The 16,311-nt window shown below is 49.8% G+C and overlaps 1 protein-coding gene across 1 annotated transcript in view; it reads left to right on the forward strand.

The window, feature by feature from the left end:
• Positions 1-16,311, forward strand: part of CCNI (cyclin I) — a 23,056-nt gene continuing 6,745 nt past the window's right edge. Inside the window, exons 1-2 of the mRNA XM_005429062.3 lie at positions 1-16; positions 11,700-11,856. Of these exons, the coding sequence (XP_005429119.1) occupies positions 11,743-11,856 (114 nt within the window). The 5' untranslated portion in view covers positions 1-16; positions 11,700-11,742. The remainder of the gene's footprint in view (positions 17-11,699; positions 11,857-16,311) is intronic.

Here is a 16,311-nt window from a genome sequence, read left to right on the forward strand (position 1 = left end):
CCGCCGCGCAGGGGAGGTGAGAGCCGGGAAGGGGACGGGGGGGATCGGGGGTGTGGGGGGTGTGCTGGGCGACACCGTAGTTGCAAACGCTGTGATTATACAGGCGCAAAGTAAACGCGCTCCAAGCATCCTGCCAGCGGTGCTCTGTGTGCCCGTGCGGGTGCGGTGCCCGGCGGGTCCCTGTCCCGTCCCCTCCCGGGGCTCAGCAGCGCATCTCTGCCCCAGGTGTGACTCTGGTCACAGCGCGACGCACGGCATTTACAATCAGAGATTGTTCAGGTGTCGGAATGCGCCTTAAAGATGACGTAGTCGCAGCCCCTATGCCGTGGGCAGGACACCTCCAGGTGACCAGGCTCTTCCAAGCCCTGTCCAACCTGGTTTGGAACTCTTTCAGGGTTGGGACATTCGCAGCCTCCCTTGGGCAACCTGTTCCAGTAAAGAGGTTTACCACCCTCACAGTAAAGAGTTTCTTCAGAATACCGAAACGTAAATTAACCCTCTTTCAATCTGCACCCATTACTCCTTGTCTTATCAGTACAGTACCTGAAGAAGAGTCTCTCTCCTGCTTCCCTGTAGGCCTCCTGGTTCTGGGTTTTGTTGTCTTGTCTCCGTTGTAGTTCGTTTGCAGAGATGGGCTGCGCTCTCTCCCCACTTCCTTCTTAGCTCTCCCGGCTGCAATGGACGAAGTTTCCTTGAAGGCAGAGCGGCATTGTGTGCTCTGAATCCATCTCCAGTGGGGGAAACTGGAGGGAGTGAGATTGCCGTGGGTTTTTGTGCCTATGGTAGAAAGCAGAGTGACAGAAAAAATTCTCATGAAAACTTATCCATTGAACACAGAAAAAACCTGCTCTCCTGTGAAGGAGGGAAAAAGAAACAATCCCTCATTTTACCACTCTTAAAAGTAAGGATCTTACATGGCAGGCTGATTCAAGCTTGAATTTAAAAATTATTTCAGCATCAGCCTTTGTCTGCTCCTAGACATTGCTTTCTGTGCTGTGCAGCACCAGCACGTACATGGCACAGCCCTTTTTAAAGACAGAAGGGTGAGGTTTTTTTAAAATAAAATGTTTGAACTGAGCAAGATGCATGACACAACTGGCAAAGGGGAGCATCTCCCCTTTTGCTGCAGGGGGGGCAGCTGTGCCCCCCACCTCTGCCCCACTGTAGGTGCACCTGGAGCCCAGGTCAGGCAAGGTGAGGCTGCCTCTCAAAAACCAAATCGTGGCATCTTTTCCTTGTCTTCAGGGTTGGATTTTGGATCCCTGCACACAACTGAGATTTGGTTTTCAAGTAGTTTGGCTGGCTCGTGGGGCAGGAGGAGGGCGTGTTCTCATCAGTGCCTACACAGACCTCGGCGTGGGATGTGGGAAGCTGATTTTTTGGCTTCTCCCCAGCAGGAACTGAACTTTCACATGGGGGGTGTGTGTATATAGATACACACACACAGTTTTAATTATCCTTCACCCCTGTGTGGAACTTGGGCACATTTTGATGTGGCAGGAGTGATCCTAGCTGCTGCTTTTGCTGTGTCTGTTCTGTATTCCCAAGCCCTGCACTTGATTTGCTCAGGGGCCCTGGTTAAAAGCACTGACAGTGGCTCTGGTGAGAGCCCTGCTCTGTCAAGATCCCATCCACACAAGGCCCTCCTTGCTGGACGCCAGCCGGGGCCAGGCTGTGCTGCTGCTGCATGTTTGGGGTGTCACAGTGCTGCAGCCCATGCTGGGAGCAGGAGCTGCCCTGCACTGCTCTGCCTGGCTCTGGGGAGCTGTGCTTCCCTGGTTCCAGATCTGTCTTCCATCTTATAGTGACCCTTCGGTGCAGTCATTATCTGTGAGTGAATGAGTTGTTTTCCTGTTTTCAGGGGGGTTCCAGTAATATCTACCTTCATTTATCAGTTTAATCAGGGGTCAGTCCAAGCAGGACACTGCTCAGTGCTGCTGTCTTTGCTCCTGTTACTGCCCTAGGAGAAGCTTTTTGTCCAAGTGTTTACAGCTTTGTAAAGCTTTGAGCATCTCCCCTGTAATTACAGCCCCTTTGATTTTCCATTCTCAGCCTTTCTGTGCTCACCTGCCTCAGCATCTCTCATGCAGGGACTGAAACAAGACCTCCAGCAGCATCCCTGTGGTGGATGGTGCCTTCCCTCGGGGCCTGCTGGAAGACTCTTTGCTGTGCACACCTGCAGCCATGCAATGGTTAAAGCACTAATTAGTCCTGACCTGATGCTGAACTGAATTTTGGGGAACATTTGTATGCACAGGTCTAATCACTGTGATTTTACGAGGCAATTTTTATGTTTAGGAAATAAAGTTCAGCAGCACACTAGTGTAAATTATCCATTTGCACTTGGTGATGGGAAGGACAGATAAACAAATCTGCAGTTTATGCCACACTGAGGGATTTTAAAAAGGTCAGGCTGGACCAGTGGCCTCAGGAAAACTGAACATCATATTTTAAGTGCCAAATGATAACCTTAGGACTCGACCGCCTGAGGCTGGACCAGACTGTGAGTGAACAAGACCTACATCTCCAGATGGAGTGTAACACAGCTGTGGGATCAGAATTCCTCCCCTGCAGTACTGACTTGCCCAGGAACCTGCCTGTATTTGCCTTTTTTCCTCTGCTCCCATCACTTTGTGGGGCTCGAGGAGCTCCTAACCGAAGCCTTTTCAGCAGCACACTCCAGGGAAGCAGCAGGAAAGCCAGCTGGCCATCAGGGAGGTGGATGTTAAGGGGGATTCTGCTACATTGAGAATAGCTATTATTGCACTGCATTCTCAAAGAAACCATTCTCAAAAGCCAGAAAAGCACAGTGAAGTTGCTGAGATGGAAGGAAATCTCAGGTGTCTCCAGTGTCTGTACCAAGCAGATGTGGTGTGACATTCTCCCTTCCTGTGTGTTTGCTGACTGCAAATATTATCAACACGCATTCATTAACCACAGTGGGTATTTGCACTTGCTGTGCCATAAACTCCTCTAAAAGCTCACTCATAAATAACATGTTGCTGCAGATACTCCATATTGCTCAGCAGCCCAGACACCAAACACCTTTAGCAGGGTGCTGGGAGCTGCTGGAGGAATCCATCTGCCAGAGGCTTTTGGCCCTTTTTGGTGGTTTTTCACTGCACACAGCAAGACCCTGTTTCTTGGCTGGGGTGACTTGACTACAGTGGTCTGTTAGACAAGAACTTGGCTCCTAAAACCTTCAACCTTCAGGTTTTTAAATAATTCTGACTGTAAATCTTGGTGTTGACATGCTTCTAAGTGCAGCCATGCAGCTGACCCATCAAGCTCAGCTGAGTCCCCATCTGTGGGAGCCCTGTGAAGGTGTCCATGCACACAGTCCCAGGAGCAAAGCGGAATTCACACAGCTCCAGCTGCTGTACACACTGCCTCAGGCACTCTGCTTCCTTCCCCTTCGTCTGTACCCCCCTCTCAGAGCTCCCCTGTCTGGGTTTAGTTTATTTTAGGCTCAGGACTGGTTTTAGGTTGTCCAGGACTGTGGGTATATCAAGGCTCTCATAGGACAGGAGATACGAAGAGGCAGGGAAGAGCCAGGACTAGGACTGTGCCATGCCATTTTAGCGGACAATTGGAATTGTATCCTTTCCTGCATTGTCTCAACAAGAGGCTAATTAGTCAGCAAGCTCCAGCTCCTGGAGGATAATTAAGCTTTATAACTGTGGGCTCTCCTTGGTTGATGAGAAAGAGGAGGCAGTACCCTCAGAGCACAAGAATGCTGCTCTGCAGCTACTGTGCTGTACCTCATAATTGATCTATTGTTTCAACAGCAGATAATTCCTCATTTCCTCATAATTATCTCTTTTTACTGCCTCACACTGTATCCTGATATTAGCTGTAATCACTAATTTATCCTGAAGCCAGTCAGAATCTACAAAGCAAAATATTGGCCTTGGTGAGCACTTGGGCTTTCAGACAAAATTCTCTTTTGTTGTTGTCAAGAGGAATCAAGCCATGGTAGTCAGACATTTTTTGGATGTGTTGAACTGGGTATAAACTTGTTTGGTTTTATCACTGTTCATTGATGTTAATGACTGACTGCTGCCGACAGACAGAAAGAGGTACTGCTGGATCCTGGCTCTGTGTTTTTGCCCACAGAGGCATTGTGTTTATTTGGTTTCAGGGGATTATATTACTCAAAAGGTGCTGCACGATGCTTTAAATTCCGAATGCCTGTTGGCCCTTGCCTTTAGAGAGTTAGTTTTTATGGGCTTGAAAGCCTCTGACCATATTTTATGAAATTACTGCTCTCCCTCCTACTTTGTGAGCCTGGTTTTCCTTGGAATGACTTCCTTCAAGTCGCTGTTGATTTATACCAAGTTACATTGGTGGTGGGAGAAGTGAATCATGCCTTGCATGTGTTGCTTTGAGGAGACTACCAGTGAGACATTACATAATGCCAGGTTTGGTTTGCCTCTTTTTTTTAATTTTAAAGCCTTCCTGCTGCCTGAAGAAGAGACAAGCTGCTCTGGGCTGCTTTGAGCCTTTAGCCCTTGGGATCCCCAAGTGCTTGAGGCTGCAAAGTACCTCTCAAGGTCGATTTATCTGATACTCCAGCTTGAGCAGGGCCTCCTAAAACCAGTTGTTCTGCACCACGTCCAAGCACTCTTTCAATGCCTCCAAGGATGTAAACTCCACAGCCTCCCTGAGCCACCCAGCCAAAGCTCTATCACCCTCGCAGTAAACAAAGGTCACTGATTGCCACCCTCTGGACACAATCATGCAGCCGCTGTGCAATCCACCTCACTGTCTGCTTATCCAGACCCTACTTCCAGCCAGCAGCCTGCCCAGACTTTCCTTGGCCTTCCTCTTGCTACCCAAGTACTCAAGCCCCTTTAGTCTCTCCCATAGCTTGCCAGACACAATTCAGCTGGGCTTTGGCTGTTGTGTGACCTCATCCCCAGCTGCCTCCAGTATGCCATGGTCACTGCAGCCAAGGCAGCCTCTGCCCCCCACAAGTCCCAGTGAGCTCCTCTTTGTAGGAGGGTGCAGGTCCTGTGGAACCCCCGTATCCAGGGTGCTCCTGGGCTCCCTGTGCTCTGCCACACTGTTCTGCCTGCACACCTCACAGTCATGAGGAGTCCCCACAGGGACCAAGGCACCAGCATCTCCTCTTTGCATTGGAGCCTATATCCCTCCTCTGCAGCACTCCCAGGTCATGGGAGCCATGCCACCACAGCTCTGTGATACAAGCCTGTGTTCTTTCAGCTGCACACAGCTCTCCTGGTTAGCTCCCCACACAGTTCATAAGCAGACTCACACCTCAGTGCTTTCTCCCTACCAGAAAGGGTGTGGGGGGTTTCTTCAGAATGGAAACTCTTAAACTTGGCCATGCTTACATGCAAATGCTGGAAGGGACTACACTTAGGCAGCATTTGTTGTTATTTTTTGATGCCTTCCTGTCATCTCACCCCACACACTTTGAACCTATTTTGTAGTGACAAACCTTGAGGTGGGGCAGAAAGTTTCCTTTCAGTGCCAGTGATGATCCACTTGCACCCTTCCCCTTGTCCCCAGACACTTAACTTACCTCGATGGTGGGGATGGGCACTGCCTGCTGCTCTGTTGCAGATGGGGTTGAGGCTCTGCAAGCTGCCAGTCCCAGAGAAAATCCTGTCTATATCCCATGAAACTCTGATGTTGTGCAGCCTGCTCACTTCCTCCCAAAACTCCTTCAGCTGGCACCATGGCTCTTCCAAGGCAGCCAAACCTTCTGCAGGACCAAGTCCCTGGGCACTCCCTGGGGAAAAATGGCCCCGTGAGGTGCCACCACCATGCCTGAGACTGCTTAACCTGGAGCAGGGCTGCCAGAGTCCCCCTTCACAGCAGCCCAGCTCCACAGCAGCTCTGGCAAAAGGTGCTGCTGCTGCCTCAGCTCTCTTATACAGACTTAGCCCAGGTGCTGCTGAGTGGGCGCTTGGCGCTCCCTAATGCGGGGCAGCTGGTGATGCTCCTTGGAAGCTGCTGGGGTTCCTTCAGCTCCCTGGTTTAGTTGCTCAGCAACAGCAGCGCCCTCAAGTTCCTCAGAGGTTCACAGGTGTTCCCCAGTAGTCCTGAGCCTTGTCCCCAAAAGATCCAGAGAGTCCCTGAGCAGAACCCAGAGGCTGCCAAGCAAACCTTGGTCAGTTGCCTGTGTGAGCTGCTCATTCCTTTGCCAGTGGTGCACAGGGAATTTGTACAAGGCTCAGCCATTGCTGTCTCGGATTTATCTGTCATTTACAGTGGAAAAAGCATGAAATTAATGGGGGTCATTTCAGCAAACACTCCTTTCTCTTTGCTTTATTCTGTCTGGTGCTTCAGTTCTGAACAAGAAAATGGCACCATCATTTTGCCATGTGATCCTTGTGATTGTCCCAGGCGAGGGCTGACTGTCCTTGACGTGACACCCCAGTTCACACAATAAAGGATCGCATTCCTGACCTGTTCCTGAGCCTTTGGACGAACTCTGCTGCCAAACAATAGCAGGGCCCATTCCTTCTGAAATCTATCCCGTGGCTGATTTCTGTAAACCTTGTGAGGAATTTACATCTTCGTTCATTTTTAGGTTCAAATAAACCAAAATATCGGAGCTGAACTCACAGAAATATATAGAGTTTCATCTCCTTTTTTGTATCAACACATATGTTCTGCAGCTGGAGCTGTTCTAGGGCTGAATCCCGAGTTTCCCTTTTATCCCCAGTTTGCTTGGTGTGTTGCTGCCACAGCAGGGAAAAGAGCTGGGATTAAAGCAGCCTGTTTACACCACTTGAAAGCTGTGGCATGGAATATTTAAGCTGTTACTGGCCAAAGACCTTTCTGGGCAAAGGCTGCTTGAATGGACTCATCTTGGCAGTAGCCAGACAAAAAGGAAATGCAAACCTCCACCTCCTCATCCTCCTCTGGCCCTTCCTACTAGAGCCTACATTAGCACAGGGAGTGGGGTGGACATGGGTCTGGAAGCACACCCATCTCACAGGAGGGAAGAATGGTGCCATTGTCTGAAAGTTCAGTCAGGAGTTCATCTTCTGCCTTGTTTTTTAAAAGTTCCTACTTTGGAAAATATAATTTTAAGTTTCCTGTAAACAGCAAACCCCTGATGTCAGTCACAAGGCTGGGGGAGTGAAGGGGGGCAGAGATCTCTTAGAAGTGGTCCCGTTTATGGAGCAGCTCTTTTCCAGAGGGCTCCTCCTTCCTAGCTGCTAAATGGACCCTGGGATTTCTGTTTCAAAATAAGACGTAAAAACCCCTCCCCTCCCTCCCACCAAAACACTGCTCTGCATTCCCTGTTCGACCCGTGGTTTTAGCTGGCAGGTTCCTTTAAAATGTTTGGAAAAATTCATCTGTTTGGAAAACCGGCACTAAAATGAGGTCAGCTTTATTTGCACTCCCAGGAAAAATCTGGTTGGAGGAAAAGCAGTGGCGAGCGTGTGATGTACAGAGCCCGCCTGAGCGATGCTGCCAAGATACCTCAGAGCCTTGCCTTTGTACCAGGTTGTGGGAGGCAGCTCGGGCTGAGTCACACAGGCAAGTGGCAAGGGCCCTGTTCCTCTGCCAGCCTCCAGAAAATTGCCTCTTTCCCAATTTGGGCTTGGGCACGGCTCAGAGGAGCTGCTGGTTAAAGGTGTGAGGTCACCTGCAGGCCCTCAGTCACTGACGCTGCTCGTGGGGAGAATTCTGACTGCTCTTGCTCTTTGACCAGAAGGCAGTTTGTTCCTTCAAACCAACTTGCTCACTTAGGTGTTAATGTTTGGAATTATATTCCCAAACCTATTTTTCCCAGCCATTCAGCCTGAAAAATTGTTGTTGTCTCACAACATTGTCGAGCTGTTTTCATTGGCCATTTGTTTTGTACGTCCCAAACCAGTTGATTTGAACTCACACTGGTCATCTGCTCATTTATTGCTGTCACCTCAGGCTGTGCTTTGGCATTGCCCTCTGGCCAGCACAGAGTCTCAGACTGCCTCACTGCCAGGGCACGAGGAAAGAGTTAAGCTGAGAGAAAGCCCCGGGTACTAAAATTAACATCCATCCCAGCCCCCGGCACAGCTTTGAAATTTCTAATCACAACTTGCAGTTAGACATTTCTGCTAGCAGTAGGCTTGGATCCTTTGAAATCACAGATGGCTGGCTGGAGCTCCGAGGAATTCAGTCTCCTCCTCTCTTCCTTCTGCTTCGCCTTCCCCTCACTGCCCAGAAAAATCTGTGTGCAGGTCATCTGTGAGGTTTTATTGCTGCTTGCTGAAGCTGAAGCAGATTTGACTGCTGGTCCCTGAAAATACGAGGTGTGCAGAAATTTGTGTGGTGCTCCAGCTCTACTGGAATTACTCCCCTTGTTCAGAGCACCCACCTGGATTGATGTGCAAAATAAACATAGTGGGATTTGGCCTGTGTCTAGCCCTAGAAGTCTTGTTCATTGTTTACAAAATGAGCTGTTCAAAAAAGTAAACAAACAAACCCCCCTACAGCAAACAGACAACAAGCCACAATCAGAACCAAGGAGGCTTTTGTTACTGAATTATTTCAGTGATCCTGTTTGTAATTCAGTTGTATGAGGACGGTTAAAATGCAACTGGGGGCAGGAAAATCAGGAGCTGTGTTAGGAGCTTGTTCTTCTAGTGGATGGTGTGTTCCTGGAGCAGCATCTTTGGTGTGCAGGAGGCACTTTTTATAGGCACTGCAAGTGAGTACAAGGCCTAAAAATAAAAAACCTCCTCTCTTTTGCATCCCACACAAATGCACCCCCCAAACCATGAAGTGTTGTTTGGTCAGGGACTTGTCTGCCCCCATTCCCGCAGAAACTGCTTTTGGAAACTGTAGCCTGCAGCACTTGGGAGCCTAAAATCTCCCCCTGAAAAAGGAAAATGAAAAGCATTTCTTTGAGTCAAGGTAGCTATAAAGTTGGACCGAAGTGAGATCTTCAGGAGATGAGAGATCTTTGTTTTATGGACCAGCTCGGTGTTTACCGTGGATAAGGAGGTGCTTTTTGATGCCTCTCACAAGTGAAAACGTCACACCAACGTTTTGACTCTCTAATTTTGGAGCAAGATCTGACTTGCAGCTCCTCACAGGAGGCATCAAAGCCAGTCCCTTTACTGGGCTCACTTCTCCTTTATTAGCTCCCCAACTGTTAAACTTTAAGAGGTTTCAGCTCAGCCAGATGACCTTCCAGTGAAGATCAGGAACTTTAGGAATTGTTTGAACAGTGGTTGAAAAACTCCCAAAGTAACCACAAGGGAAAAAGCCCCAAACCCAAAAATCCAGCACCCTGGAGCTAAAGGTTAATTGTAAATCAGGGAAAGAAGCAGGAGGCTGGGGTGAGTTAGTTCATGGTGACTGTCCTGGATTGGGCAGTTGCTGCAGCCGTGGCTGACTTGGGCTGGGTTGCAGGAGAACATGGGAAGTTTCTAGCTGGAGGAAATGTTTGGTGTGGGGACAGGCTCAGGCCTCCTGCTGGCCCTGCCCCACCGAAGGGTTCTCCAGTTCAGCTGCTGCTGCTTTTCTGGGCTGCTCAGGTCCTGAGCTGGGCAGAGAGCAGAGCCCATGGAGCTCCCTGTGCTGGATTTTGGGAAGCTGTGCCAGCCCTGCTGTTCCTCATGCTCTCAGAGCCTGCTCTGCCTGAGCTCCCTTGTGTTTCGGGAAGGCTGCACACAGTCCTGCTGGCGTTTTTTTCCAAAGGCAGCACTTATCTGATGGAGAGCTATGTAAATGGAAATGCAAACTGGATTCAGCCCCGGGGTGCTTGGCCAGGCTCCCGGCTGTGCTCTCTGCTGGAAAATTGCACCCTCTCACTCTAAGGGCAACTTTCAAGCACGTCATTCCTCTTCTTTTTTCCCTTATAAAAGTTATTGTGCCTCAGCCCTCAATTGAATGAGGTCCCTAGTTCACAAAGGAAAGGTTATTTTCCCCTCTCTTTTGCCCTTGGCAACTGCAGAGCAGTTGGCAGCAGCGCTCACTAAAGATGCCCCTTGCAAGGCCCTGGATGTGTCCTGGCTCCAGGGACACCCGAGCTCTCTGCTGGAGCCGCTGCCCAGCCCAGGCAGCACAGGGACAACCACCTCAGAGGAGATCAGGGTAACTAAGAGCTCTTGTCTGCTTCCAGAGGCTGTGAAACCCATTTGTGTTGTAAACATGGTGGGGATGTTTATCATTCACAGCAGAAGAGAACGGCCTGAAATTTTTCCCTGTGTTGTCTCCAGTGATTTGAGGGTTGGCTAATTACTCTCTCCTTCCTGCAAAACCAAGGAAGGACCATCAATATTTCATAGGAGGAGACATGGCTGGGCTAAATAAAGCTCCTGCTTTTATCCTGACGAGTGTGGAGCGAGCTGCTCCCGGTCCCCCAGCTCTCAGCATTGCTCCCAGCCTCAGCCTCTACCGTGGGTTTGCTCCCACCCTCACAGCCCAGCTGGTGCAGTGCCTGGCACAGCTTGGCCATGAGGTGGTGAGGGATCCAGCCTTTGGGAACTGGCCACAGGGAAAGCTGTGGCTCTGATGGGAGGCTCACAAGATGCTAATGAAGCCTCCAAGGGCAGGAGCTGGAGGGGAGGCTGTGACTCTGTGTCCCTGTTTCCCCTTCAGCCCCATTTACAGTGAGTGTCCTCAGGATCAGCCCCAGGTTTAAAAAACACATGCAAAATCGAGTAAATACATGTAAAGTAGCTGTGGTTGGAGGTTCTGGAGTTTCACTTCCCCAGGCAGAGTCTCCCTCTGGGCAAGAGAGGAACTTTTAATAGGGGTTTTTCAGCCCACAGTGCCCGTTTGGGGGCTGGTGAGAAGAGACATGCCACAGAGCTTTAGGGGTCCTTTTTGGCTCTCCTGATTCCAAGGTGTTCTGCCTATTCAGTGACACCTGGACATCTCCAAGCCAGTACAGGCTGTCCCTTGTTAATGGAGCAGGATTTGTTATATAAAAATCCAATATGGAAGGGTCCCTGTTCAGGACAGAGGGCCCTGACGTTTACTTGCCACTTGAAACCTTCTGGGCTCTTAAGTGGGACTGGAGTGTGGTTTATACCTGGTGCAGTTTGTGTGAATAAAGAATAGCATTTGTTCTCTGTCAGTCTTGATCTTTCAGGTTTCCTTTAGCTCTGGGAAAGCACCTTGAATTTTCATTTGCTCAGAGCTGCTTTTGTTGTTATTTATAATAAGGGATTGTTTTCCCTGTGGATTCTGTTTATTTTCTCAGAGTCAGCACCTTGCTTATTTCCTGTAAGTACAGCCTGGACTGTTGTATTCACATGAAAATGCCTGGTTAGCGTTTGACCAGGATCCATTTTGGTGGGCTTGCACAAGGTCTCCTGCAAAGAATCAAAAGTTTCAATAACTTTCCCATGGATTTACCCTTCATTTACCATTTCCCTGTTTTGCCTAAGTGAGTTAACACTGTCAAAAATCTGCAGCCATAGTGCTGGTAGGCAGTCTCAAAGCTACTACCTAAATAACCTTTTCCATCAGATCATCTTCTCCATCTGAGAGCAGGTGGTGCAATCTGTTGTCTTTAAAGAAATAAAGGACAAAAAGCCTTGTCTCTGCTTTGGTTTCCATGTGTAATGGACAAGTTTTCTGACAGGCTGTTCCTGTGAGTGAGGCTGTGCCAGGGCCAGGGGAACAGTCCCATTTCCTGCAGCTTTATTCCCCTCTCACTGCCTTTTGCCTGGACAGGCACAGCCCAGTGTTTCACCAAGCTGTCTTTGGTTTTGCAGGTAGCTGTATCCAGCTGGGTGGCAGGTGGATCCAAGGGTCACCATGAAGTTTTCAGGACCCCTGGAGAGCCAGAGGTTGTCTCTCCTTCTGGAGATGGCAATCTCTAGGGAAGCTCAAATGTGGAAAGCACATGTGCCGAAAATTCAGCCCAATCAGGTAATGTCTGTCCTTCACATCATCCATGCCAGCAGAGGCAGGAGACTGTCCATGGAGGGGTGGTGTGGGAGCAACTGGAGGTGTTCAGGAGCAGTTACATTTCCTGACACCTGGGGAATCAGCCTCTGAAGGAAGTGATTCCCTCTTTACTAGATGGACACACCTGGCCCAGGGGTGCAGAGCACACTGCACAGCACATGGAGTTAGGTCTCTGCCAGGCCTGTGGCAGCATACACACACACACGTTGCCCTGATTAAATTCATTTTGCAAACTGTGTGGATTATTAGCGCCTCTGTCTGCTGGGTACCACCTCTGCAACAGTTCCTAAAAGCAGCTTCATTTTTTGGAGTAATTCACTAATGGCAGCATTGATCTGATGCCTGCTCCAGGAAGAGCCCCACTGTGTCCAGCAGGGCTATTTATAGAGCAGGGTGCAAGCTCATGTCAAGGGAGCAGAGCCAGGCACTGGCCTGTTGCAGTGAGGAATGTTCTCACAGGACTGGAGGAAAATTCAGGCTGGAAGAGCCCATGGGGGCTCATAGTCCAGGCTCCCTCTTGGGCTGCAGGGATGTTGGACCAGGTCGCTCATGGCCTCACCCAGCCCAAAGTGGGTTTGTGCTCCTTTGGGGGGAGGCTCTGTCTCACCTGAGCACTCACAAACACCTGTGCACACCACAAAGTTCTGTCTGAAACAAAATGTGGAATGTGAAGACATTGTCACAGAATTTCTGGCCCTTTGTTGTCGGGTTGGGCTGAAATAATCACACTGAGGGCCAGGATCCAGGCTTGCTGTTGTTGCACCACATGAGACGTTCACACAGGTAAGTCAGCTGCCATCAGAGCTAATCCCTGTCATGTTTGTTTTCTCTGTCTGGCTAACAAAAGGAGCTGCTTCTGCTGTTGGGCAGGAGAACATACATTTTAAGGGCCTCAGTATTAGTTTGGTTAATCCCTGTTTCGCTTTCCAAACAAGTGATCTGGCTGTCAGAGGTGTGGAGTGTGTTGTAGCTGTGGCTGTCTTGAGGCACGAACAGCTTAAGACTCTGGCTTATGGTAAACCAGCCTGTCATTCCCTGCTGGCTGTACTCCTGGGGTGATTATACTGCAGGGAGATAAGATTACAGGATAACAAGATAGGGTAGGGACTCGAGTGTAACCAAACCAGATTGATGGGTGAGGATTTCACAGGGATGAGGCACCTGCCTTTCTGCCTTGGTGAAGTTGGTTCTGGCGGCTCAGAAACCACCACCTGCCTCAGGCAGACTTCCCAGCAATTCCTCCTCTGTGCTTGTCCTTGCTCCTGGAATTTCCACCCCCAAAACTCTTGTCTTGATGTAACCTTTTCCTTTCTGTTTTCCTGCATGCCAGCTCAGACACTGACATTATCAGTGCTGTGCCACTAAATGTTTTCTAGCTGTACGGGATCACTAACTGGGAGTGGAAGCTGTGTGTGTGAGTGTGAGGTGTAGGAAGGTCAGAGGGAGAGGAGAGCATAAGCACAGCTGCCTGCTGGGGGGAAACCCGGACTTGGGAGGCCACGGAGCAGCTGAGATCGCTCCTGTCTGTAACCACACATTTCCCTCTGTTCCTGTGGTCAGGACACCCAGCTTGTCCAACTGTCCCATGTTCCCCCAGCCTTCACTTTGGCCATGGTGCAGGCACGGATATGCAATGTGAATTGTCCTGTTTTCTGTATATCTGGGAGAAGGTCACATTCCCTAACATCCACTGCCTTCTTCTGAAAGCAGCTGCAGCAGCCTGAAACCTCCCTTGCATGACAGTGTTGTTTATTTCCCATGGCAATCAGGAAATCTGCATCCTTCTGTGGATCAGATCTGGCACCCCGGAGCCAGAGTGTGGAACTTTCCATTCCCTGCTCTAAGGGTTCATCAGCTGCACGGAGATTTAATGGACTCACCTGCTTTGCCAGTGGCAAAACATTGAGTCCACTGCAGACATCCAGTGATCTGACTGGAGACTCTAGGGAGGTATTTTTGGGGAGTAAACTTTCTTCTTTGACTCTTTAGGAGACATTTCCGGTTCTGGTGTTTAAAGCCGGAACAAACTCGGTTTCTAAATATGTGACAGTGAGGTCTTTGACAGGAAGAAAGAAACCCACAGTTGAAGAAGCAGGAAGACTTTCCATTTTAGGATGGGGTGCAGAATCTGCTGGGGTCTTGGTTCCTGGTGATTTAATGTACTTGATTCCTCTGTTTTGTTTGTACTTGTCTAAAAATTCCTACTCCCTCCTTTAAATGCAGACTAGTGTTCTGGGTATGTGCAACATACCAAAGCCAGATCTCACAAAGGTCTTTTCAGCATAAAAAAACAGTGGGCTGAGTCTGGAACCTCCTCCTGCTCCTGCTTCTGAATGGATTTGGATTTTTTTCCCTTCTGCTTCCCGTTGCCTTTCTCCCCCCCGCCATGGGTTATATGAGATACAGGTGACATTCAGGAGTGTTCTTGGGATTAAGGCTTGAGAAATGGAGCCGTAAAGACTGGTCAAAGGTTTATTTTTGCCTGTTACAGAGTAACTTTGTGGCTGAGGGGCGTCAGTGAAGATTTTTAAATTTACATTTTATAGAAAGAGAGTGTCACTTGTGTCATGCCTCCTTTCTTTCCTGTTGTGGCTCACTCTGTCTCCCCGCTTGTTCTCTGTACCTCCTGAGGAATCCAGAGAGCTCAGTTTATTTCCAGTCCTAATAAAGGTCACCTGCTTGCTGCCCAGGAGCCCCCAGGGACCCACAGGGACCAGGCAGCAACAGAGATGGGGAAAGAGCATGTCTGGGACAGGAGACATGAAGGAGAAGATTATCAGCTGAGGTGTTTTCTCTCAATTAGGCAGCAGTAAAACAGAGTCATGTTCGAGTTCACAGATAATATTTATTTTAGCCTACATATTCCATAAGTCTCAAGGTACGGGGGAGATCAGCATCCCTAGACATGATTTGCTCTGTGCTTGCTCTCCAGGAGCACCCATGTTTTGGCCCCTGGTTCTCCTGTCTGTAGCAGGGATGACACACAGAAAGTACTTCTGCCCCAAGGAGGAACCTTTGCTTTCCACCCAAAGGGACTTTCTCCCTCTCAGCCCCCAGAGTGTCTCAGTTGTGCTTTTAGTTTCAATTAACTAAGGATCGGTGACCTTGCTGCTTAATTAATTTTCCTGTGCTGCATTTTGTTATTTGTGTTCTGAGGGTGTCACAGGGACACCTGTGAGAGACAGGGATAGAGCCTGGTGGAGCAGCAGCAGGGTTTGTGGGGGCAGGGGGACCAGTTCTCACTCCTGCTACCTGTCCCCTGAAGCAGGCTGTAACAACCTCTCCTGGGGCTTAAACTCACCTGTAAGGGGATTCTGCTCCCATCCTCCTGCTCCTTTATCTGCACATAGGGTCTGGAGTAGACACCCCTCTTGTAGGGTTCCATAAAGAGCTGGAGACTCCCCTCCTTTCCTTTGCTTCCCCAGATAGTTCTTAAGGATCCAGGTGAATTTTGGAGCTAGCCTTGTGCTGGACACGCAACGAGCTGAGGGTGCTTTGCAGTTGCTCCTTGCTCCCCCAGGACCTGTGGGGCTGGGCTTGGTTTAATTTCCCATCCCAGCTACGCTCTGGGTTTGGGTCAAATGCTCTTCCCTTCTCACAGCAAGGCTGGGCCCTGCAGGCACTGTGTGTGCTCCTGAGTGAAATGGTGCCTTTTGGCTGCCCACAAAGGGCAGCAGGATCCAAGGCCAGGTCTTGGAGGGCTGGGGAGGAGAGGCAGCACAGAGAGAGTCTTAACTCTTCCCAGCCATGCTGTTTTTAGGAGAAGACCTCACCTTTAGCCTTGGCAGGCACAGGGAAACAGCATCCAGGCAGGACAGAGACCACTGGGAGCTGTGGAAGCTGCTGCCTGTTCAGGTGGAATTGAGCAGCAACGGGATTTACCAGAGATGGAAGGACTGGGGGGGTGGTGGTGGTGAAATCCCCCCAGGCTGCTAAGGCAGAGCCCTCCCTCCCCAGCAGGAACACCACAGGTGCCATTTCCACCCCCTACTCGAGCATTCCCCTTTCCTCCCCCCAGGTACCCCCAGGTACAGCCCAGGTCCCTTCCCACTCTCGGGAGCACCTTCAGCAGAGCGTTCAATAACTCTCCTGGTGTGTGGTGTGTTCATTGTGCTCCTGGGCCCTCCTGCCCCCAGGGGGGCTCACATTTCAGTGATTTCAGGAAGAACCAGTGTTCCTTGGAGAAAAGAGCAGGTACTTCTTACTCAAGGGCTACGCTGTAGCTGAGCAGCAGCTGAGAGCAGGGGCCCATGTGCAGCAACAGCAGACAGTGCTGGTGACACGGGGCACTGCCAGGCTCAGGGTAGAATACAGGCACTCGTACTGTTGCTGGAAGGTACACATAGGTGTTCCAGTGGCAGATGTAGCCTGAAGTATTTTATTTCAGTGTTGGGGTGTTTTTTTCCTAAATTCCTG

The sequence above is a fragment of the Geospiza fortis genome, unplaced genomic scaffold (assembly GCF_000277835.1).
Source record: "Geospiza fortis unplaced genomic scaffold, GeoFor_1.0 scaffold909, whole genome shotgun sequence".
Classification (NCBI taxonomy): Eukaryota; Metazoa; Chordata; class Aves; order Passeriformes; family Thraupidae; genus Geospiza; species Geospiza fortis.